Source organism: Bombina bombina, chromosome 1 (assembly GCF_027579735.1).
Source record: "Bombina bombina isolate aBomBom1 chromosome 1, aBomBom1.pri, whole genome shotgun sequence".
Lineage (NCBI taxonomy): Eukaryota > Metazoa > Chordata > Amphibia > Anura > Bombinatoridae > Bombina > Bombina bombina.
In genome coordinates this window covers 1423981252-1424007126 of record NC_069499.1, presented here as the reverse complement: position 1 = coordinate 1424007126, position 25875 = coordinate 1423981252, and the positions used below count along the sequence as shown (strand labels likewise).

The 25875-nt window shown below is 34.9% G+C and overlaps 1 protein-coding gene across 2 annotated transcripts in view; it reads right to left on the bottom strand.

Moving 5' to 3' along the window:
• Nucleotides 1-1089: 1089 nt before the first annotated feature.
• The window catches only part of LOC128652478 (nuclear receptor subfamily 2 group F member 5), a 30480-nt gene continuing 5694 nt past the window's right edge, over nucleotides 1090-25875 (bottom strand). The window contains exons 3-4 of one of the 2 annotated variants that reach the window (XM_053705416.1): nucleotides 14806-15333; nucleotides 1090-2351 (exon numbers count right to left, since the gene is read on the bottom strand). In XM_053705416.1, coding sequence (XP_053561391.1) covers nucleotides 2077-2351; nucleotides 14806-15333 — 803 coding nt within the window. In that variant the 3' untranslated portion in view covers nucleotides 1090-2076. The remainder of the gene's footprint in view (nucleotides 2352-14805; nucleotides 15334-25875) is intronic. The other variant, XM_053705419.1, reaches the window with a different exon arrangement.

The window sequence follows — 25875 nt, the reverse complement described above, 5'->3', positions numbered from 1 at the left end:
CTTTGCGCTCTCTCCCCCTCTCTTTTGCTCTCTCTCTCCCCCTCTCTTTTGAGCTCTCTCTCCCCCTCTCTTTTGAGCTCTCTCTCCCCCTCTTTTGCGCTCTCTCTCTCTCCCCTCTCTTTTGCGCTCTCTCTCTCCCCCTCTCTTTTGCGCTCTCTCTCTCCCCTCTCTTTTGCGCTCTCTCTCTCCCCTCTCTAATCGTGCTCTCTCCCCCCTCTCCTCTCTCTCTCCCCCCCTCTTTTGCTCTCTCTCCCCCCTCTCTTTTGCGCTCTCTCTCCCTCTCTCTTTTGCGCTCTCTCTCTCCCCCTCTCTTTTGTGCACTCTCCCCCCTCTATTTTGCGCTCTCCCCCCCCTCTCTTTTGTGCTCTCTCTCTCTCCCCCTCTCTTTTGCGCTCTCTCTCTCTCCCCCCTCTCTTTTGCGCTCTCTCCCCTCTCTTTTGCGCTCTCTCCCCCCTCTCCTCTCTCTCTCCCCCCCCTCTCCTCTCTCTCTCCCCCCCCTCTCCTCTCTCTCTCCCCCCCCTCTCCTCTCTCTCCCCCCCTCTACTCTCTCTCTCTCCCCCCCTCTCCTCTCTCTCCCCCCCTCTACTCTCTCTCTCCCCCCTCTCCTCTCTCTCCCCCCCCTCCTCTCTCTCCCCCCCTCCTCTCTCTCCCCCCCTCCTCTCTCTCTCCCCCCTCTCCTCTCTCTCTCCCCCCTCTCCTCTCTCCCCCCCTCCTCTCTCTCTTCCGCCCCTCTTCACTCTCTCTTCCCCCCCTCTCCTCTCTCTCTTCCCCCCCTCTCCTCTCTCTATCCCCCCCCCCTCTCCTCTCTCCCTCCCCCCCCTTGTAAAAATATTTTGTTACGGTTCGTTAAGCCAATAACCTCGCTCAGGGATCAAACATTCAGAACAATTCAATCCATGAATCCGAAGAATATTTGGTAAAATACCTGACCCATTAGTCATAAACCTGCCATTCAGAGCACATGGCAGTACATCCAGTATTGTTACCAAACTCTTTCTGTCCCACATTTAATTAAATAAGACAGCAAATAAAATATTTAATCATAATTTGCAATTCTTGCCAAAAAAAAGAGAGGAAACATCAAAGAAATAAATGAGCAGATACTGTTTTTAATATTTAACCAGATCCACCAGAATCAAACAAAATAAACAATGTTTTTTCCTCTGAATTCCAAAAAATCCACAATTCACACCAAAAATATTTTACAAACATACCTATAAGGAAGAGAGAACATGAGAAAATGGTGGTGGAATCAGGGAAGGTAAAGGGGAAAATATACATGGCATTTTATGTAAAAAAAAAAAAAAAAACAGGCTGTTTTATACATTTCAAATGCCTGTTTTTTTTTTTTATGTTTTTTTTTTTTATAAATAGTCTATTGTTAAGCACCCCAAAATGAGGTTAAGTGGTCAAGGCTGATTCAGTGCTTTGTGTTGCAGATTTCAGTGCTAACCAATCGTGTACTGGAAGTAGTCAATGCACCAGTGCAGACATAGTATCTGATATGAATGTCTTTTTTTCCATTATTTTTGTCTCACACATGGGGCATGTGCCTCCCATACATCAGATTCTATTGAAAGGAAGAGTTTTTTTGTTGGAAATTGTCACCAGAAGGGATAAATTTCCGCCTGCAGAACACTTGCTGGTAGGGTAAGGAAAACTTACATATATATGCGCCACAGTAAATTAATTGTCAATTGCACGTTGTCGCGTTGTCAACAAGGCTCTCTCACTGGCAGGAAATATCACTCATTAACACACTTCATACTTGGCAGACAGAAGCTATTTATTGCTTTTTGGTGGGAAGCCTAACCCACAATATCAGTCACTGACTGGGCAATTTTACAGATAATATGAAAATATACCCCCAGAAAAAAATGATCTGTCCTCTTTGTAATGGGATAGCTAAGTCCATCACTGAATGCCCAGTTAGGTGGATAAATCACAACTCATTCCGTATGGTTTGACCTCCTGGTCTCCTTAACCATTTTATAGTTTTGTGGCCAGTGGACAAAACCTTTTGGGAAAAAAAGCATCTTTTGTAAGACTGCAGAAGTTCGGGGTACAGATACTCCTTCACTGGATAGGCATGTAAGGCCAGTTAAAGCTTGACCCAGACAAAAGCATATCTCGGATTAATGTCTCAATTGGCGTCTTGCCAACCAGACGCACAAAAAAGAGCTGCTCTATAACCGGTGCAGAGACGATTCGCAGGGATGGAAGACGAAGCAAAAGTCTCCCAAACCGTGTTGGTTGGTTCGGGTACTGGTTCCGGACATATTCTTCCAGGGCACACTGGGATTTTTCCTGAATGCTTTCCACGTGGCCAATGTCAGACAATCCCACTGCGTCTACATGAGAAAAGAACAAATATTAGATCATTTAACAGGATTGCAAATAATACCATGCATTTTCTTTTATTATTAATATTGTTATCATTCCTTTTATGTTATTTTATTTCAAGAGATACTCCTTTACAGGAGCCCTGATAACTTCAGAAACGTATTAATAAATTACAGAGGAGCTCTAAGGTGCAGTGATTTTGGAGAAGATTCTATTAAAACCTTTACTTGATAATGTATGATGTATATTGCTATATTTAACATAACACTATAAAATCTTGTCAAGCCTCCTGGTAGAGTATGTAAGAAGGATTCAGCAACTAGGCAAGGTACCTGAGTGTTTGATTACCTTTTTCATGTAGTGAAACAAGCTCTTGATTAAAGGAACAGTCTACTCAAAATTAAACTTTCAAGAATCAGATAGGGCATGCAATTTTAAACAATTTTCCAGTTTACTTTATCATCAAATTTCCTTTGTTCTCTTGGTATTTTTATTTAAAAAAGCTGAATCTAAGTAGGGTCAAATTAATTTCTAAACCGCTGAAAATTGCCTCTTATCTCAGTGCATTTTGACAGTCTTTCACAGTTAGACAGTGCTAGTTCATGTGTGACATACAGATAACATTATGCTCATTCCCATGGAGTTAATTAAGAGTCAGCACTGGCTAAAATGCTTGTTTGTCAAACAAACTGAGATTGGGGGCAGTCTGCAGAGGCTTAGATACAAGGTCATCACAGAGGTAATATCACAGTGTTGATTATGCAAAGCTGGGGAATGGGTAATAAAGGGATTATCTATATTTTTAAACAATACAAAATTTGAAGTAGACTGTCCCTTTAAGAGAACCTTTAATTTAACAGCAAGCATACCTTCACAGCATGTGATTGGCCAAAGGTACATGGGTTTAACATCTGTTAATCACTGAATATTAACATCTATTTTTACTTGTAGTTTAAGCAGCTAATTTAAATTGACTTTTGCCAAATTACTTTACTTTAAGGGATGTGAAGTCAAAATTAAACTTTCATGGTTAAGATAGATGCAATTTTAAGAGGCTTTTTCTCATCAAATTGACTTTGTTCTAATGGTGTCCTTTGTGTAAAAGCATGACTAGAAGTAGGAATGCCCTACTGAGAGCTGGCTCGTGATTGGTGGCTTCACAGATATGCATCTTCTCATTGGCTCATCAGATGTGTTAGCTCCCAGTAGTGCATTGCTTCTCTGGAGCTATTTATGTATTTAATCCTTTTGCAGGGAGTTATTGCATAGTTATATGCTAATAATAGTGCAATAATAATGATAAAAACCTAAAGAAACTAACACATTATAGAAATTTTCCTTTTTGAATTTCATATCCTTTTAAAGTGACAAAAAAAATCATATGGCTCTAATTTCCCTCTGCAATTTGTTAATCCACTTGATAAGGTCTTACGTAGAGGCAAACGTATGCACTCAGTTCATTCCCACCCTGCACACATAAAAGAATACACGCGGATGGATCAAGGGCTGCGCTGGAGAGCCATATGTATTCTTTTCTGAGGTGACACCGGAGTTAACCATGTTGAAGCCTTTTTATAGAGTAGTTAAACACATAGGCAATGTTTAGGGTTGCTACCTGTCCTTCACAAAAATACTGAACAATCTATTGTTGACTCAAAACTGAGAAGTAAATGTACCCATTGGTTACCAGTAACATACAAATAAATTATATTACCTCTTTAACTGCCAGTAACATATAAACAGTAGTGATTTGATCCAATTGAATGCACTTCTTTAAGTGTAATGCATTAAAGGGTAGTAGACCTTTATATTTCACTAACACTCAGGGGCTTTTTATGTGTTTAGTATTTTGCATAGATTTTACTGGACAGCTTGGTAAAATACTGGACTGTCAGGATGAATACTGGACACCTGGCAACCCTAGCCGTGTTCTCAACCCAGGACTGTCCCGCGTATTGTGAGAGGAATCAGTGTGTGTTTTCTAGTATATATTCATTTGTACAAGGATGACCAAATCTGGTTCTAAAGAGTCCCAAACAGCTAAGATTTAATGATCCTGTCGAGTGCAGGTAACACAATCAATGTAAAGGAACACAGTTAATTTAATTTACTTCTGAAATTCCTGCCTGGTTTGTGGTTCTTGAGGTCTGGATTTGGACACCCCCGCACTAGATCAAAGTTATCTTAAATCTCCACTAAGCAAAAAGCACACTACCGTTTAGCTCTCATTTTCAGGGATTGAGTGAGATCTTTTGAAACAGCTCAGGGCTATCAGTAGCTGAAAAGCTTATTTCACGTGTTAAACTCCCAGAAGGAATGCATTGATTGACCGATCACTGTTACAATAGCTGGTCAACCTCGCTCACACCTAAAAGGTTTTCTGTTTCTTGGAATGAGCCCTCTCTCCCACTGTGAGTGTTATATTCTTATATATACTGGGATTACAGAGTCATACAAGGCTTCATTGTACAATTGTAATCTAGCAAGTTACCTGGTCTGCTGGGTTGCAGTTGTAAAATGCAGAGCTGTATTAAAGGTAACCCTGTGTTTGTTTATATATGAAATATTCAGTTTCTGTATTCAATTGACAAGTATGGATTTTAATTAATTAACTTTATTTTCTTAATCTTTTAGAACAAGATATTTGAAGAGACGAGAGTGGAGATTGGACAGATTGAAAAGAATCATGTAAACAATCCTACATTGTTGAAATAAAAGAACAGATGGGACCAAGACGGAGATGGAGAAAAAAAAAAAAGATTATAAAGTGAAAGAGTGAGAGTGTGCTCTACAGAGCTGCTGCACCTTTTTACATAGCCTTTCTATAACCAAAACTGCAGCATTACATTGTCAGTACAAGTGAGGGTTCATTAGCCAAAATTGTGATTTCAAAGCACAAAATAAAGGTAAAGGAGTTATTTGTAAACAATTTAATACACATCAACACCCTTGTTATTCACTATAAATAATAGAAAGAAGGGTGAGCAGTGTATAAAGAAGAGAAAGATATGAGGTGGACTCAGAGAAAAGAGCAACCAAAGGTTAGAAAAATGGTTATATATGAGAAAGAGTTTAACAAGAAAGTTGTAAACAAAGGTTAAAACAAAGTTACTAGAGCAGGATCTACAAAGATGATTTGAAGAGTAAGATAACACTGTAAGAGAAATGGTAAAGAGACATAACAAAGGGTTAAGCTATAACCAAAAAATGTAGTTAAAGAAACGATAAACCTAGGAGCTTCATATGCCAATTTCTAAGCCCTTGAAGGCCGCCTTTTCTCTCAGGGCAGTTTGACAGTTTTTTCATGTGGGCGTTAGTTCATGTGGGTCATATTGATAACACTGTGCTCACACACATGGAGTTCAGGTGAGCCAGCTCTGATTGGCTAAAATGGATGTCTGTTAAAAGAACTGAAACAAGGGGGCAGTTTGTTACAAGATAATCATAAAGGTAAAAAGTGTATTATAGAACTGTGTTGGTTGTGCAAAGCTAGGGACTGGGTAATAATGGGATTATCTATCTTTTTAAACAATAACAAATCTGGTGTAGACTGTCCCTTTAAGTAGATAAAAACATGAAAAAGCATATTTATGCAATATTTATATTTAATAAATGTTTAAATATGGGGCCGATTTATCATTGGTCTGTCCGACATGATCCGCTCAGTGGATCATGTCCAACAGACATACGCTGTCGGCATTTATCATTGCACAAGCAGTTCTTGTGAATTGCTTGTGCAATGCCGCCCCCTGCAGCTCCGCTGCCAATCGGCAGCTAGCAGGGGTGTCAATCAGCCCGATCGTATGAGATTGGGCAGATTGATGTCCGCAGCCTCAGAGCAGGTGGACCAGTTAAGGAGCAGCAGTCTTAAAACCGCTGCTCCATAACTGCTGTTTCCGGCAGGGGATCAGGGGCCATTCGGCCCTTGATAAATCGGCCCCTATGTATTAACTGTAAATATTTCACATGCCAATGTTCTGCACATAGCAGAATATGTTCTAAGTATTTATAAAAAAAAGATATTCCTATATATAACTGTATATATATATATATATATATATATATATATATATATATTTATACAGTGCTTTTTTGAAAAAGAAAAGTGTAGATATATATTGTACCAAAATACCATCAGATATATACAGAAATATGTATTTATGAATAAATACAATATATTCTAAACATTGGGTTTGCACGCCAGTTGGGTGTTAGTTGTTTTTCCCACTTTTTTTGCTCTATTGACTTCTATGGGGGAATAGGTTATCGTGCAGGTGATATTGTAAGTTCAGCTTTTTGAGTGCGTCAGTTTAGTGCGAGAGCGATAACATTTTACTTTTAACTCGTAATAATAGCACAACCCAACGCACACAAAAACGTTACTTCTACCGCAATTAGCGCTCTAGCACTCCCCTCGTAATCTGGCCCCATAAAAGTAACAGACTTTGGTTTTGTCAGAAACTTCGCACATCTCCTCTGTGACGTGTGGGGCGGTTGGGAGCGCTGTTCCTTTAATTCAATAACATTTATTTCACTCTTAGCTCCTGCAGTCTCTTGATAGCTGTCTCTACCAAACAATTTGCTTATAACCAAGAGAAAGAGACACAGTTCATTAATTGTTGACAATAATGTTTAACAATAAAAAAGATAATTTAAAGTTTTTCTTTCTGAAAAAGAAACTAAAATCAAAATTAAACTTTCATGATTCAAGAGCTCACAATGTATCCATATATGAGTCTGTGATTGGCTGATGCTTGTCACATGATACAGGGGGCCAGAAATAGAACTTTTTATCAATTTGTTGGAAAAAATGTATTGCTCATTTGTAAGTGCCATTGTACTGCCTTTTATAAAGCATCTGTTGATTATGCAATCCACAGTATTTAATGGTCCATTAATAATAATTTAGAAGTTTGTGTTTAATAACCCCTCCCAAAGTTGGAATATTTCAAATCAGCTGGCTGCACATTCTGTGTTTGGGAAACCTGCACAATACAGTGATAACATTTTTTGCGGAACTCACATTTTATCCTGCTATTAAATTTACTAAAATCCAAAACTATTTATTTCATGATAAATGTTTTCATACCTACAGTGTAAAAACACAGTTGCAATAATTAAATCACAAGCTATTTAATTTAATATTATTACATATTTTATTGTTTGTAGCAATGGCATTTAAAAAAGAAGTATCCAGAGCTACAACTGACTGCACCAAATATATTTTACTGGACATTTTAAAGGGATATGATTTTCAAATGTTGAATCATTTGAAAGTGATGCTGCATATATGTAAAAAGATAACTAGAGAATATCACCTAAACATCTCTATGTTTAAAAATAATATTTTACCTCAAAATATCCTTAGTAGCCACATCCCATTGTAAAGAGACTTTAAGCAGCTAATCAGGATGCAAGTCCCAGGACTTGCAAGGAAGCATGCATCTGGCATATTATTTCACTCCTCAGTTTAAAAAAAGTCTACTATGAAATCTTGTGAAATTTCAGTGAAATCTTATGAAATCCCAGCAAACTAAAGAGTGACACTGATGAAGCTGATTGGCTGTAGCTGAAGGATAACTGTTTAAATACTAATTCATACTATTGTAAGTTGAAGAAATTTTGAGGTAAATTATGTTTCTTTTTTACGAGATGTACAGCTGATATTTTCTTGCCACCTTTTTACACTTATATTGCATCACTTTTAAGTGATTTCGCATATGGGTATTATGCAAAAATGACATAATTTGGACTGACTCTTGCTTACTATGGGCCAGATTATAAATGGAGCATAAAATTAAACTGTCGCAAGCGCAATATTTACGATCCACTCGTAATACCAGCACGCTCCACTCGTAATACCAGCGCACGCAAATGTGTGCTGGTGTTAGAAGTTAAGCTGCGTGTTCACATTACATGGAAGCTATGCGCTCACGAGAGAACACTTCTATAGGTTCCAATGGGAGCCTCGTTCTGATGCTGATAGATAAGGCACAGAACCTAGAGCTGCCAAGGTCAAGGGGGACATTTTTTAAATTAACCAGAGGTCTGACCTCTGCTTAATTTTCCTAGTGCAAAGTGCTACTGGGAGCTTGCAGTAGCATTAACCAGCCACTCCCAATGGCTGGTTATTTAACGTGTGCCTGTAAATGGGCAAATTTGCCCATTTACTGCGCACGTTAAATTAGCGCTCTAATTGTAATCTAGCCTTATATGTGTAACCCCCACAAAGGACTTAAAGGGACAGTCTACCATAGAATTGTTATTGTTTTAAAAGATAGATAATCCCTTTATTACCCATTCCCCAGTTTTGCATAACCAACACAGTTATATTAATATATTTTTTACCTCTGTGATTACCTTGTATCTAGGAACCTTCTTTCAGCCCCCTGATCACATGACTGACAGTTTATTATCAATTGTCTTGCATTTAGCATTGTTTTGTGCTAAATCTTATAAAACCCCCTGTGCCTGAACACAGTGTTATCTATATGACCCACGTGCACTTTCTGTCTCTTTGTGTTGAAAAGAGATTTAAAAAGCATGTGATAAGAGGCAGCCCTCAAAGGCTTAGAAATTAGCATATGAGCCTACCTATGTTTAGTTTAAACTAAGAATACCAAGAGAAAAAAGCAAATTTGATGATAAAAGTAAATTGGAATGTTGATTAAAATTAAAAGTCCTATCTTAATAATGAAAGTTTAATTTATACTAGACTGTCCCTTTAAACACAGGTAGAGTCCCAATTTGGAGTCAAAGGCAGTCCAGAGAGGACATGGCTGGTCAGCCAATCAGAAACAGTAGCAGTGAGTGGTTACCAATCACCATCCTTTTTTTTCTAGAGAGCTTCAGGGCTTAAAAATCTTGAGTAGGACTTACACAAAAAAATATTTTGGATACATCTGTACACATATACCCTTTTTTTTTTAATATGCTATAATACACAATGCAAGCTCCAATTAAATCAGAACGCCCACCTGCATATTTGATGTGTAGTGACATTTTTTTCCTTAAAGGGACATTAAACACTCTTTCTGCAATGGATTTATAGCATTGCAGCTTTGTATAGTTTATTCTCCCCTGCTTACTTAATAAAGATATTTGCAACATATATTTTGATACCCTCCCCAGTGCTTGTTTGCATGCTGTACTGGCAGCCCCCTGTGAGATACTTTTTTTATAAATATACCAGAAGGCGTGTGCAAAAACCAATCAGAGAATGTGCTGCTTTCCCCATAGACTATAACCACTAAGTAAAATGCATTGGAGAAAAAAAAATAATAATGACTAATATTCATTTGCATTAAGTTGAGAGGGAATGCAGAGTGGGACTGAGGACTTAGTTGTAGTCTTATCCGTAGAACTGACCCAATTGCAGAGTTCTCAGAGTTCTCTTCAGCAAGGTTAAAGGGCCATTATACACTCATTTTTTCTTTGCATAAATGTTTTGTAGATTATCTATTTATATAGCCCATAAAGTTTTTTAATGTATAGTTTTGCTTATTTTTAAATAACATTGCTCTGATTTTCAGACTCCTAACCAAGCCCCAAAGTTTTAGGAGAATACCGTCAGCTACCTACTCCAGCTTGCTCCTGTTTGTGTAAAGGGTCTTTTCATATGCAAAAGAAGGGGGAGGGGGGGAGTGTCTTATTTCCCACTTGCAGTGGGCTTTCCAGCTAGCTTTTCAACAGAGCTAAACTGACAGCTTCTAAGTAAGTTTTTAAACAGTTTTATACTGGATTTTTATATCAGTATCTGTGCATCTTATTCTTTATAGTAGTGTCTATTACATGCAGTTATATGAAAATGAGTGTATACTGTCCCTTTAAGAACATAATACTGTGTACATAATAGTGTAGAAGATAATAATTGACTTTGTAAAACAGTAATAACATTGACATGCAGACTGTGTGTAACTAGTGTGCTTTCTTTCACCCATTTTAATTAACCATGTCACTGTAATTGGATTAATTGATTAACACAGGATATACATGTATAATATATAATAATTCATTGCTGGACACAATTGTTACAATGCCACAGTGTCAGTAACTTTATCCTTTGCAACAATGTTGGAATGCTGGGTTTGTCTGTAACATTGACAGCACCTGTTGATAAGTGTTGCCTGTAAATATGTTACATGGTCCAAATATAAACATCAAGGAGAAAAATCCATTTATGGTAAGTCCCACAGAATATGCAGGATTCCCAATCTGGTACTAGTCCTTAAATTGTCTTTAATTTTTTGAATCAACATCTAGCAAAAAAAGTTAAACATTTAATAATTTATGGTTGTGGAGTGCTCTGAAAATGCAACCCTAGGTAGTCATCTTGGAAAAGGGAAAAGTGGCTAGTAGCTATAACAGGTAGGTCTCAATATGATCATCGCCACAACACCTGATTATTCTCTCATCGTGTGATGCTTGGGACATTCTAATGCTGCAAGGTATTAGAGGTGGTTTAAAAAAAAAATAATATTTCAGCCTCTTGGCACCAGTAAGTAGTTTTATGGCCAGTTCAATGTACTTCAGACAGAGGTAATTTCCCTAAAATACTTTTAGTCATTTCATGCAATCAAATTGTGAGCCTGTGATGTAACAGTAAGTGGTCAGTTATATGAGTCACATATCATTTGTAAGATCAAAAATATATTTGGGCTTCTAAATATTGACATTTGAAAGCACCCAGTATACAAGTAGTAAACTAGAAGTTCTAACTTACTACAAGCAATTTGCTTTAAAAGACAATAATGTAAATGTTTTAATGTAAAGAAAAGCAATGCACAGTATAATTGAAGCGTTGACAAAGACCTGTACGCTAAATAATCATTTTGTTATTTCAGTATGTAAGGGTTTTGTAAATCAAAAGCAGTTCAGGTGGCCACTTTTGAAAGATATATATGAGTTTGTGCTCTGATATAAGCAATTACTGTGTAACGTTGCAAAATCAGACATTTTCACCATGCTTAAACCGATAGTAAAGTCAAAATTAGACTTTCACGATTTTAACCAACTTTCCAATTTACTTCTATTGTCCCATTTGCTTGTTCTCTTGGTATCCTTTGTTGATGACAACCTAGATAAGCTGATAGGAGTTTTGGTGCGTGAATATGTCTAAAGCAGTCTAGAGCAGCAGTGTTTGTAACTATGTATAACATCGCTAAAAACATTGTTGCCAGATGGTTTAGAATACAAGCACTCTCCTGAGCTAACCTAGGATTACTCTTTAACAAAGGATGCCAATAGAAATTAGCAAAATTGATCATAAAAGTAAATTGGAAAGTCATTTAAAATGTCATGCTCTTTCCAATCAATTTGTTTAATTTTTAATTTACTGTTTCTTTATGTATGATGGAGGCATTGCAACTTTTATGGCGAGAGTGGAAAAAGCAAAAGGCCAAATTAAAAAAAAATATTTTTATCACATGTTTTGAGATTCCATTTTGAGTTTAATGTCCCTTTAAGTTAAAAATGTACATACTTTTGTCTTCACGGTTAGGGATAATTCTTAATCACACTTGAACAGCTGCCCAAGGGTTAATACAAGTTGTAAAATTGTTACAGAGTCCCAGAGCAGTATTCCACATTGACGTCTGTCCTCCAGCACTTGTGTATACCATCAGCACTGAATGGCCCAGCTGTGAGGGTTGGGAAATCTGAAGGTCAATCAGAAATGCTACAAAAATGCCTTTGTATGGCTGCCTGGCATTATATATCTGACCCATGGGGCTCTTCTCTTTCCCTTGGTGTCTTGTAAACAATAAATCATTCAGGAAGATAGTCACCAGTGTGGCTTAGCATCATATCATGACACGTGTCTTGAATGTAACCCAGCTAAGGTACCCAGACTGACTTGCAACATAAAGCACTTTACATCAGTTTAAAGACATGAGTGCTATGATTCACTAAACCTTACAGGGCTGTTAGGATGTGAGTTGCAAATTAGAAGCCTCACTCTTTACAAGACATCTTGCATAGAATCTGCAGTTCACTACAGGGTCTGATTTCCACCAAATGATAGGTTAATTATTAGGGGTGGTACTTGCTGTTGAAATTCATTTATATTGGTCAGTCAGCCTTGACATTTGAAGAAAAAGGGACTAATTAAATTTACATATTTTAAAGGCTTAAAAATAATTAGGATGCATTAGTAAAAAAGAGCTATGGTTAAACAATTATTTAAAAAGGAAAATGTAACTATAATTACAAAACTAAAATCTGGATAAGGCTTTTAGTCATCAGACATCTCACAGGTCTGGAAGAGTTTACAATCTTTTTTAAATGACCACTCAATGCAATTGAATTGCATAATTAACAAGTGCACAATAAAAAGACAATGCAATAACACCTACTCTGAATTTTAAATAAGCTAATTATTTTTTTCTCCCATTTTCCGGCCCCTGGTGTCATGTGACAGACATCATCCAATCACAGACTAGTATACATATACCCTGTGAGCTTGTGCACATGCTCAGTAGGATCTTGTTCCCAAGAAAGTGTGCGTATAAAAAGACTGCGCACAATTTGATAATGGAAGTAAATTGGAAAGTGTCTTAAAGGGACAGTCTAGTCCAAAATAAACTTTCATGATTAAGATAGAGAATGTCATTTTAAACAATTTTCTAGTTTACTTTTAGCACCAATTTTGCTTTGTTCTCTTGGTATTCTTAGTTGAAAGCTAAACCTAGGAGGTTCATATGCTAATTTCTAAGCCCTTGAAGGCCGCCTCTTCTCTCAGAGCATTTTGACAGTTTTTCACCACTAGAGGGCGTTAGTTCATGTGTGTCATATAGATAACACTGTGCTCACGCACGTGGAGTTCAGGTGAGCCAGCTCTGATTGGCTAAAATGGATATCTGTCAAAAGAAATTAAATAAGGGGGCAGTTTGCAGAGGCTTAGATACAAGGTAATCGCAGAGGTAAAAAGTGTATTTATATAAATGTGTTGGTTGCGCAAAACTAGGGAATGGATAATAAAGGGATTATCTATCTTTTTAAACAATAATAATTCTGGTGTAGACTGTCCCTTTAAAACTGCATGCTCTATCTGAATAATAAAAGTTTATTTTGACTTTTTGAGTGTCCCTTTAATGAATCTGTGGTTGGAATGCGAGGTCAGTGAGTTTATCTTATCTTAAAGGGACCAGCTACTCAAGTTAACTTATATAAAGCAAAATGTATTAAAAAATAAACTGCATTTTTTATTTGCTTGCACTACACAGTGTACTTCAGCAGGTGCTAATTAGCAGGTACAATCCATGCACAGTGCACAAAACATACCAATCAGCACCCCTATTAGTGTAGAGATCGTCACTGACCATGTGCATATAGTGTAATACCCATAGTGGTAGCAACTCCTCAGAAGGTCCTTTAGTTTATTACAATACACTAGCAGAACGTTACCATTTTTTTAAAAACGTTTATGTTGCATTGTTGCAAACACTGCTGCCATATAATGATCAAGCAAATGCACACTAAGCTTCCCTTGGTATGTTCTTCAACAAAGGGTAACAAGACAATTAAATACATTTGATAATATTAGTAAAATTGAAAGTTGTTTAAATTACATGAATAATAAAAGGTTTTGACTTTCACGTACCTTTAAAGGGACAGTCTAGGCCAAAATAGACTTTCATGATTCAGATAGAGCATGTAATTTTAAACAATTTTCCAATTTACTTTTATCACCAATTTTGCTTTGTTCTCTTGGTATTCTTAGTTGAAAGCTTAACCTAGGAGGTTCATATGCTAATTTCTTAGACCTTGAAGCCCACCTCTTTCAGATTGCATTTTAACAGTTTTTCACAACTAGAGGGTGTTAGTTCACATATTTCATATAGATAACACTGTGCTCGTGCACGTGAAGTAATCTGGGAGCAGGCACTGATTGGCTAGACTGCAAGTCTGTCAAAAGAACTGAAAAAAGGGGCAGTCTGCAGAGGCTTAGATACAAGATAATCACAGAGGTTAAAAGTATATTATTATAACTCTGTTGGTTATGCAAAACTGGGAAATGGGTAATAAAGGGATTATCTATCTTTTAAAACAATAAAAATTCTGGTGTAGACTGTCCCTTTAAGTATAATGTAATAAATTACAAGTAATACCAAGACCAATGAACCATACAAAACTCTGCATCAATGGAAAAATCAGGACATTTAGAGAGATGAGAAATATAGAAGAAAAAAAGGGTAAAGAGAGTAGGTAAAGAACTGGAAAAGAAAAAGATAGGTAGGAAAGATAAGGAATGGAACAAGGGAAAATAACAAAGTACAAGGTCAAAAAGGAAGAAAAGGGAAGAGAAAGATAAAACCAAGAAATGGAAGAGATGAAAAAAGGGAAGAAGAAGTAAAATTGTGATAATGAAGCATAGAATTAAGATGTTCTATGGTCTGCTACTCCTAATAGTATAAGCATAGTACATAAAATGTAGCCGGCTTGATTTGGAAATATAGTACTCACCTGGTGTAAAGAGTGCAATGGCTTTCAAGCAGGAATACTCTGCAGAGTCAACATGAAGTGCCTTCAGCTTTTCTACTTGTTCCTGAAAGACTCGTATGTGGTCCATGAATGCCACCACACGATCAGCAGACATAGGCGAGGCATGGAGCCCAGCAGCTGCGAGCAGAGGAGCCACATGCAGAGGCATAGAACACTGGGCAGCATTGAGAACAAACAGCTCACTCCATGTCATACGGAGAAGGGAGACTTGGTCTGAAAGCTGGAAATCAGGGAAGAAGGGGATGTTCTTGGCCCACTCAATAGCAGAGAAGAGCAGACGGGCAGCCAATTCACAGATGTTCTCAATACCCATAATGTTGTTGGGCTGTAGACACTGAGCCCCATAGCGTGATGTTGGGTATGGTTCTGCTCGGAGGAGCAGGGAGATGAATCCTGTTAAGTAGGAATGACCATTGTAGGGATCAACATTATTGAGGGCATACTGACCAGGGCTGGTTTGTGGGTGAGCCATTCGACCTCGCTGGACTGCTGTGAAGGAAAGACAAAAAAATCGATCACTATTCAAGTTTAGGAAGACAACTGAATCCATCAAACAGAATATGACAAAACCTTAATTGAAAGGAAATACAGAATTTTTTTTATCAGGGAAGAGGGTCCACTAGAAGGTAACAAGATACTTTAATGGGAAGGTAAAGGCAAGCTATGGGAGAACCATTTTAATAGTTGAATAAGTAATAATTTATTATTATCAAATTTGCTTAAATTTATTGGCATCCTTTGTTGATGAACATAGCCACTGGTTAGAAAAAAATTAAGTATTAAAACAATGAATAGTACAGGGCTTGACAAACCCAGTAACCAGGGAGCCAATGGCTGCTAGAATTTCACCACTGGATCCTAAATTTTGCGGTTATTGTGCATACATCTATATCCAAATACTACTTTCTGGTAAAATTATGTCTGTGTCCTAAATATTCTTACTGGCTCCTAAAATTTACACTGATTTGTTGACTCATGGAATAATGATTAGTCTAAATATAGGTTTATTTAGTGAATCCCAGTCTTAATCAATTACACCACTTCAATAAGTAAAACGTCAGCAGAACAAAGTAATTTCTGACAATGATATTAACTAGAGATATACAATAAATGGTAAACAACCTATACTGTTGATTCCTACTGGGCCCAGCCTCCTGTATCAGCATTATGTTTAATTTTGTTGTCACTGTGTATTTGTCGTAACATTGTTGGGTGTTGAGGAATATTTTCAACCTAATTTTAGACTCTGTAGTAAAAAACTAAACAATGTGTTTTGCTGTTATTTCTTTGATGATCAAATTTTATAAAATAGCGCAATCTGGCTTGTTTATGTGATATTTATTATACTTGATAAAAACACTGCTCCATTGTGAATATTTCTCTTTGTGTAATTTTCCCTGTTAGCACTTGCTAAAAGATATAAAGTATAAAGTACATACTAAAATCAACTTTTCTGGGTAAAATACTGTCAGTGTTGAGTCTGTATGTCCTTACATACAGAGTGAACAATGATTTTGGCTTCCTTTTTATAATATTCATAGACATCCCACTCTTAGCATCCCTGGACCTGTATGTTCTTGTATGTCTGATGACAGGTAATGTATATCATTGAAACTATGTCTCTGCTTAGTGAGGGTCTGTGTTTGTATTTTGGGAACACTTGTGTTACATGGGGACTGATGTGTCTTGACACTTTAGTGAAGATCTATGCATGTCATATAAGATAAATATATGGTCAGTTGTAAGTATATATATATATATATATATATATATATACACACACATACAAATATATATATATATATATACATGGAATTAAAATGCCACATGCCTTATTGGCTTATTTTTGTTAGAGAATGTTTATATGTCATTTTTGCACTGCTCACTGTAGAACATTATGTGTCTAACACCGCCTGCAAAGTGATTAAACACATAGGTAAAGCCCCACTTGAGAGCCATAAGTTTTTCAGTTCGAGAGCTGACTTCAGATGGTGATTAGTAGGGTCATGTGACTAACATTGCTCATCTGTTTACTGTTCAGGACCAGCAGCTCTGCAGTGCAACTTTATCTATGTGATTAATCTATAGCTATATGGGCTGGCGAGATTATTAAAGAATGCTCACCATTACTTTTATTTCTCTGGTGGAATGATCTAAAGGTCTCTGGGCTGGTGAGATTCTATAAGAATGCTCACCAGTACTTCTATTTCTCTGGTGGAATGATCTAACGCTCTCTGGGCTGGTGAGATTCTATAAGAATGCTCACAGTACTTCTATTTCCCTGGTGGAATTATCTAAAGGTCTCTGGGCTGGTGAGATTCTATAAGAATGCTCACCAGTACTTCTATTTCTCTGGTGGAATGATCTAACGCTCTCTGGGCTGGTGAGATTCTATAAGAATGCTCACAGTACTTCTATTTCCCTGGTGGAATTATCTAAAGGTCTCTGGGCTGGTGAGATTCTATAAGAATGCTCACCAGTACTTCTATTTCTCTGGTGGAATGATCTAAAGGTCTCTGGGCTGGTGAGATTCTATAATAATGCTCACAGTACTTCTATTTCTCTGGTGGAATAATCCAAAGGTCTTTGGGCTGGTGAGATTCTATAAGAATGCTCAACAGTACTTCTATTTCTCTGGTGGAATGATCTAAAGGTCTCTGGGCTGGTGAGATTCTATAAGAATGCTCACCAGTACTTCTATTTCTCTGGTGGAATGATCTAACTCTCTCTGGGCTGGTGAGATTCTATAAGAATGCTCACCAGTACTTCTATTTCTCTGGTGGAATGATCTAAAGGTCTCTGGGCTGGTGAGATTCTATAAGAATGCTCACCAGTACTTCTATTTCTCTGGTGGAATGATCTAAAGGTCTCTGGGCTGGTGAGATTCTATAAGAATGCTCACCAGTACTTCTATTTCTCTGGTGGAATGATCTAAAGGTCTCTGGGCTGGTGAGATTCTATAAGAATGCTCACCAGTACTTCTATTTCTCTGGTGGAATGATCTAACGCTCTCTGGGCTGGTGAGATTCTATAAGAATGCTCACCAGTACTTCTATTTCTCTGGTGGAATGATCTAAAGGTCTCTGGGCTGGTGAGATTCTATAAGAATGCTCAACAGTACTTCTATTTCTCTGGTGGAATGATATAAAGGTCTCTGGGCTGGTGAGATTCTATAAGAATGCTCACCAGTACTTCTATTTCTCTGGTGGAATGATCTAACGCTCTCTGGGCTGGTGAGATTCTATAAGAATGCTCACAGTACTTCTATTTCTCTGGTGGAATGATATAAAGGTCTCTGGGCTGGTGAGATTCTATAAGAATGCTCACCAGTACTTCTATTTCTCTGGTGGAATGATATAAAGGTCTCTGGGCTGGTGAGATTCTATAAGAATGCTCACCAGTACTTCTATTTCTCTGGTGGAATGATATAAAGCCACTTTTACCCTGAAAACAGGGTGTCTTGCTAAGGGGAGTATACTGCATTTTCTTATGAAAAGTGCACAATAAAATGTGTATTTTAAACTTCATACAAAATGAATAATAATGGAACCATTTACACGGAAATAAGCTAGGAAGATTTGTATAGTTAAGGTGCATTTTTCATCAAAAATCGTATTTTATGAAAAAGTAAAATTTGCATGTAAATTAATCAGGAATAAATTGCATTAACTATGCACAGCGTAAGTTGTAATTTAAGGGCACTGGATATACAAAAGAAGCAAGAAATCGATATTTAAAAGTACAAAAGTACAAAGCGTAATTTGTTTTTTCTTCGTGATTTATATTGGTTGCAGGATTTAATTTTTAAAGTGCACCCCCTGCTCACTGCTAACTTTGTGTCCCTTTCCAGCGAGTTCCATTACTTTCAATAGGAGACATCTCGCCACTCGCAGGGACTGCCCGTTATTTACGATAATTGCACCAGGGCAGCCCCTGCGAGAGTCGGCGAGAAAAACCACGTCTGAAATGACGCGGTTTAGATCATCAGGTGCAAAGATTTTTACAACGATTAAAGCAAAAATGACATATTCTAATTAATCAGAGCACCTCATATTTCCACTACAATCTCCCTTTAATATGTTATGCACAAGCTTTTTATGTTTAATAGAAAATATTTCTTAAATCACACTTTTAGACTTAAATTAAATATGATTATTAATTTATGACTGCAATGAAACATTACAAAATTTAAACATGTTAATTACAAAATTACTTAAGATTATATTAAATTAATTGCACACATGACATAAATTGATATTAATGGATAATTGAAAAAGCAGTCAGCATCAATACTGAATTAACTGGTTGTCATATTTTACTTTTGCTTTAGTTTCTTATCGTTTGCCTCTATGGCTTTATAATCCTTGAAATATCTTTATTTCTAACAATATTTTTTTCCCTGATGTATCTAATGGCTTATAGAACAAACACCATTGCAAGATTCCATTATATAATGGTGATATTTTCATACTATCCAATTGAAATAGGATGTTAAAATGCAATCACATATAATGAAACCACCTCAAAAGAAATAATAATTTGTACAAAGTTATTAACCAAAATGTGACAAAGTGGGCACCGCTGCCCAGTTGTGTACAGTAAGACTGAATTTTTGAAAGAGAGAACGTGTGGGACTGGCCCCCTTTATTACAATAATGGTCACTTGATTTTAGCAAAGGCTTTCACATCTGTTCCACATGCTAATTACAGAGACAAATACGATCATAATCCTCCAACATGTAATAACATGATAAGTGCATCAGAGATATGCATCCAGACTTCACTATCACTTGGTTCACTTTGTAATTAACTATCTCTCTTTATACTTATAGTGATACTTCACAGCTTAAAAGAGGACTTATTCTGCAGATATTCTATATAACAATAACATATTATATCCAGAAAAATACTGGGGTTGATAGCAATTATTTAGCAAAGTCTATCCAATGATTTGTCTACAAGATTCTTCATTTAATCCTAAAAAGATTTTTTGGAAATAAATAATTGATAAGCTTTTCTAAAGGATTGTTGTTTAGCCTACAGCTTGCTGTGGAAACAAAAACACCATTGGTACATATCAGGTTAATAGTGTATACTTCTTTATCCAAAGTGCCAATGAGCTTTTAATAATCTAGTAACAAAGAACAAAACAAAATCAAAATTATGTTACAGTAAGTTTACTTATAATAATTACCACATTGTTATTTTAAAAAAATAAATAATGTAAAATGAACCCATACTAATTTCCCATGAGGTCAAGTGAAAGGAATATATTAGCTGCTCACTGATTTGATTAGGTGACTTGCAACGCATTTAACAATAAAACCACTGAGTTTATCATCAACTTCTTTGTTTATAATTAACACAACAGTCCACAATAGTAGAAAGTGTGGGCTAGTCTGCAAATTGTGTGTGTGCGTGCATCTGTACGTATGAATTTGTGTGTATATGAATGTGTTTTTTTTTTCTTGTGTTTAAAATTCTGATTAAATAGTTAAAGTCAAGCGATTTTGTCTTGGTCATTTACAGTAGATATAAATTAAGTGCTATTTTTTTTCTCCTCACTGTTTGTTCTTCTTTCAGTGGTCTTAGACCTTATTTGATCCTGTCTTATATTTAGCATAAGCTGATATATAACTAAGAAGTTGTTGAGCTTTTAAATAAATATATATATATTACAAATATTTATTACAAATGTGCTTTAAATGATGAAATACATAATACTGTAACTCTGCACAAAGTGAAACAGAACCTATTGGAATAAATTAGCAAAAAAGAAAAGTGTTTATTAAATAATATAAAAAATATATCAACTAACAGAATTTAAGGAGACCAAAAACAGAAAGACAGTTAATCTGAAGCAAGAAAAATAAAAATAAAAAAAAATAACTGTCTCAGGTTATTAATCTACCAAAAAAAATCTCAAAACATAAAAAGTACCGCCAATTTATAGGTGAGTACAGCTACATTTGTTAAAATAAAAAGGAAATAGATCAATGGTATTTAAGCACCATATTGTCAATTTTGGTGTGAATGTGGCCCAGCAGACTGGGCATTTTGGCTAGAGACACTCCTTTTATTCAACGTTTAATATTTTATTATAAATTTGAGCTTTTCCTAGATATCAAAATATTAACTTAGGTAGTATACAAAATAAATAAACATCTATATATTAATTTAAATTACTTACCATTGATAGGGAGTTTAATAATATTTTTGTGTAAAATACCTTTTATTGCATAGGTGTGTGGTTAAAATTGAAAACTAAAATGTTATTGCATAAATAAATTTAAAAAAAAACACACCAGATTTTGGTATTCCATAGAATAAATTATTTTGTGATATCAGACAGACCTTTATTAAGATTCATACTGCCCTTAATTTCCAACTTTGACAGCAATAGTGATGAGTGATATTGAAGTAAGGAACGGGTAACTTTTCCATTAAACCATAATTAATTTAAGTGTCAAAGCTTTATATTGCTGCAGTAATATCTTTAACAGGTGTCAGATTAAATAGTGCTAGTATTTCAGTATCGATCTTAGTCCTACTTGATTGTCCATTTTATTAAATGTTTAAATGTATTGTTTTCTAGCACATTCAGATAACATAACAAACATTCTTTAAATCTACAAACGCTAACAGTTTTAGTACAATTATTTTATTAATAGAAAGTTAGTGCTTTAAAAAAAAGGGCTTTAACCATCATAAAGAAATTAATAAAAAAAAAATCTTAAAAAACAGGCGAGATCAGATACATCTAAAATTGTAATACAATATTATGGCATTATTTGTATATAAACTACAAAATAAAATCTTTTTTAATTTATCTTTTATTTGTGTTACACATTTCAGGTTTTAGAATCAGAAAATTACACTAATTAAAAAAAGAAAAGAAAAATAATTTGTTGGGGTATCTGGGTTATCTACTGTGATAGCTACATTTGGTTTGCTGAATATGTAGAATATGTAGTGTCAAATAACCTTCCAAAAAAGAATTTAAATCTGTCTACATATCTTCTGTTTATCACTAGGCCAAATAGAGCAAGAGTTATACAACAGATATTCCAGTTTTATAACTAGTCATAGAATTTCCCAGATTAAAATTAAGAATTATTCCAAAAAAAATCCAATGTAAAAACTATGGAATTTTTTTTTCTTCTGAGGTATATGTAGCAATTATGGCTTTAGGAATTATGTACAGGGATTGGTAAACTGCATTTGGTAAAGATTTTAGTGTTAGATTAAAAACTCACTATATACAATAGTATCATTTATGGGTGTAGTGAGAATGGGTGGGTATATGTATCTTGGGACAAATCTAGGGAACCTGGTATGTCAATATGATGTGTGGCAACTAAATTTGATAAAAATATGTAAATCCCTGGTATACACTGAGGGTCATTTTACATTAGGGAGGGTCATTAATTTGTTTTTTTACATTTTGGACTGATGAAATCTCCCTAGAAATCCTTTTATCTGGTCAGTATTTGTCATTGTCAGTGAACCTATACGCCTATATGTTTCATTGCTCATATATTGTTAGGAAGGGTGATTAAATACACAATCATTTATCTCCAGGGATCAAATTTCTCCAGACTAGAACAGGTAAAACTGAAACTATTCTAATGCAGCCTCAAATAGGAAAAACCCAAAATGTCAATCTGATTTCAGTTTTGACTATAGAGATGTGATACTGTTATTTACGGATTTCTGCTATAACAGCATCCGCTGGAATTGTTTTTACAGCTCAACTACTATAACATAAAAAAATATATGTTCTGACTTTTCATGTCAAGTGAGTGACCTTGTGTAATCTGAAACTCCTTTATTATGAAAAGTGTAGCCTTGTCATCACATGTGTATGTGTATATATATATATATATATATATATATATATATATATATATATATATATATATACATATTTATAATTTTGTTCTTAAAGACTTCTCTCTTCTGCTTCTGTATCTTCCATCAGTCAGTTACTGTGGAATTTAACATAGTGTAACATGAATATAGGACAGCTATGCAATGTTAACACAGTCATGGATAACAGATATTTGTGGTTCACCTCTAAGCCATTTTCACCCTTCTGAGCTCTCATTACGTTTTAACTTTTTAAACATTTAAAGTTTTCCATGGTAATTAATATGAAAAAAAAAATCATTATACAAATAAATGGCATCATCTTTTCTTTGTTTAATTTTATTCTTAAATTAAAAAGAAATGATTACATATATTTTAGATGTCAGGTATAAAAAATATAAAATATCCATCTAAAAACATCTAATATCCATCTAAAACAAAAACTATATATATATATATATATATATATATATATATATATATATATATATATACTGATTATGTAAAATATACTTAAAATGTTCTAGCACATCAATGCAAGAGTAATAAATGTGTGTGTGTATGTATGTGTGTGTATATATATATATATATATATATATATATATATACATACATATATATGAAACTATTCTGTTAACATAAAGCAAATTATTTAATTCTGGTTAAAAGAATCGATGAAAGAACTTGTGTAGTGGTCCAGTGAAGAGTGGATCTACTGGTAAAAAGACTTGAAAGTACCTCATTTTGATTAACTATATCTAAGAACAGAGGTAACCATTTTGGATGCATATTATTCACATCAACAAAATTACAGCTAATGAATTGCAGTAAAATCAAGAAAAGTAAAAAATCTAGATAGTCTTTTTTTTATTATTATCATTCTGTAAAATCAGGAGCAATTTTCACAGTGACTTGCAGCTGGCAGAGATCGGTACCTAAATCCCATTGTATCTTTCTGACAAGCTCTTTAGAATAACGTGTTAAGCTTAGTACAAATGGGGGATTCTAAGCAAATATTTAATGGCCCATTCATCTTTTGACATATCCAGTCAAATCCCCTTAATAAGGGAAAATCTCTTGTCTGTATTGGTACAAATGGCAGAAACAGATCAAAGAAAAAAAAGCACTAGATTTTACGTGCAAATTGCACCTGAAATATGTCTATTTAAGATATAGTCTATAGGGTATATTTCTAACTTAAGTATGAGATAAAAAAGAAAATATGTTTTCTTCAAATGAGATTTTAGATATGAAAATAAATGCACAATGGCTAAAGAATCTTACAAAGATATTTCCTAATTTATTGCACTTAAAAAAAACCCAGAAATATATTAAATTTCTCACCTGTGTATTTAACGTACATATTAAAGACTTCAAGGAGTAAGTCATTCAACACTTCTGATCTCATATGACATTTGTATTTTGGCTAATTTTCCAGCTCAGCAAAAAACAAAATTGTTTTTGGCTTTATAAATAACAACACTTTGCCAACATATTTTCATATAATATTTTATTTTGCTTATTTACTTGTGAATTATTTAGCCACTCAAAAATATATAATGTGGAATTAAAAAAAATATATATATACATTTGTGATACCTTTGAGAAATGTACTTTATCAGCTACAATTAAGGTATTTTGTTAAATGTCTATTCTCATTGTTTGTGGTCTTTAATTACATGCAAGGACAGACTTTTTAATTACATGCAAGGATGATCAGATGAAAAGAATCATCTCTATATAACTTCTTAAGTAATGGGAAAGTAATTCATTGTTGGACATCAAAAGATTAAGACATTAAACTTACTAGTTTTTTCTCATAGAGGCATTGAACCTAAGAGAAAATCTGTAGACTATATTTTTGGCTGTGTGTTTGGTCTTCAATTACCCCAGGGGTTGAAAAACTTACATTGAACTTAGAAGCCAACCAAAATATTTATAGGATAGAGAGAAATTGGAACGTGCATAAATACATGTAGATAATTGGAAAATATTAGTAAAAATTTTAAGAAAGTCAAAATATTTGACTTGTGTTTTTCTTGAGCACTACATCTACATCATTACACGATTACATTTTTAATAACTAATGTAAATTAACTGTGTATTGAAATATTTTAAAGTTCCTTTAAAAGGAACAATGTGTATCATATATATGAAAGGGCCATATTTAAAGTGTTTAAACATATTTCTATGAAAAAAAGCTATTTATTTTCATTTAGAAGCTATCAGGAAATGCCTGTTTGTGTAATACTGGTCAAGAGAATAAAAAACTCACTGGCTGATAAGCAAACCTCTCAGAGCTCTATTGGTGGACTATGACACACCCCACAAGCATACAATTTATTTATTTTTCTCATTAAACAAATATGCATGTCACAAACAAGAAAATGTGTAATATATTTAAAATGGCCTATTTTAGACACACACAAAAAAATATTACTTTAAACCAGCAACCCCCCTCCACCACACTGGGGTGAATATGAATATATATATATATATATATATATATATATATATATATATATATATATATATATATATATATATATATATAAATCCCAGTACTTTACTGGGAAATTTTGTTGAGAATAGAAAGTACCCTATTGTGTTTTTAGATTAAAATGCTGAAATCTAGTTCTGTATCAGATTTAAAAGTAAACCATTGGCACCAGGCTGATTCACAATGAAATGAGCCCGTCTTACAAACAGGGCACATTTCCCAGGATTGCAAATGTGTGCTTTCCAAACTGAGTTCGTACAGAGTTTGCCAAACTGGATTATGCTAGGATTCCTCTAAAAAAACTGATTTGCATTATGGATCTGTTATAATGACAAGTAGAGCTTATATAGAATTAACTAATATAACTTACTGCAAATATTCATTTTAGACAATACCTTTTAGAGATCCAAATCTATTTGCCCCCCACACATACAGAACTGTCCAATATGGACAAGTGCAGAAGCACATAGGCAATCAATGGGTTAAAATGTTTACTTATCACCTACTACAACCTAACTATTCACATTTTTTTCTTAATAAATAAATAAAAAGCACATTATCTACAATAGTATAGAAATGTATTCAATGTATATTCTCATTAACCTATAAATAACATACCAATGTATGCTGCTACATAGTATTAAATTATTGTACAATTATTG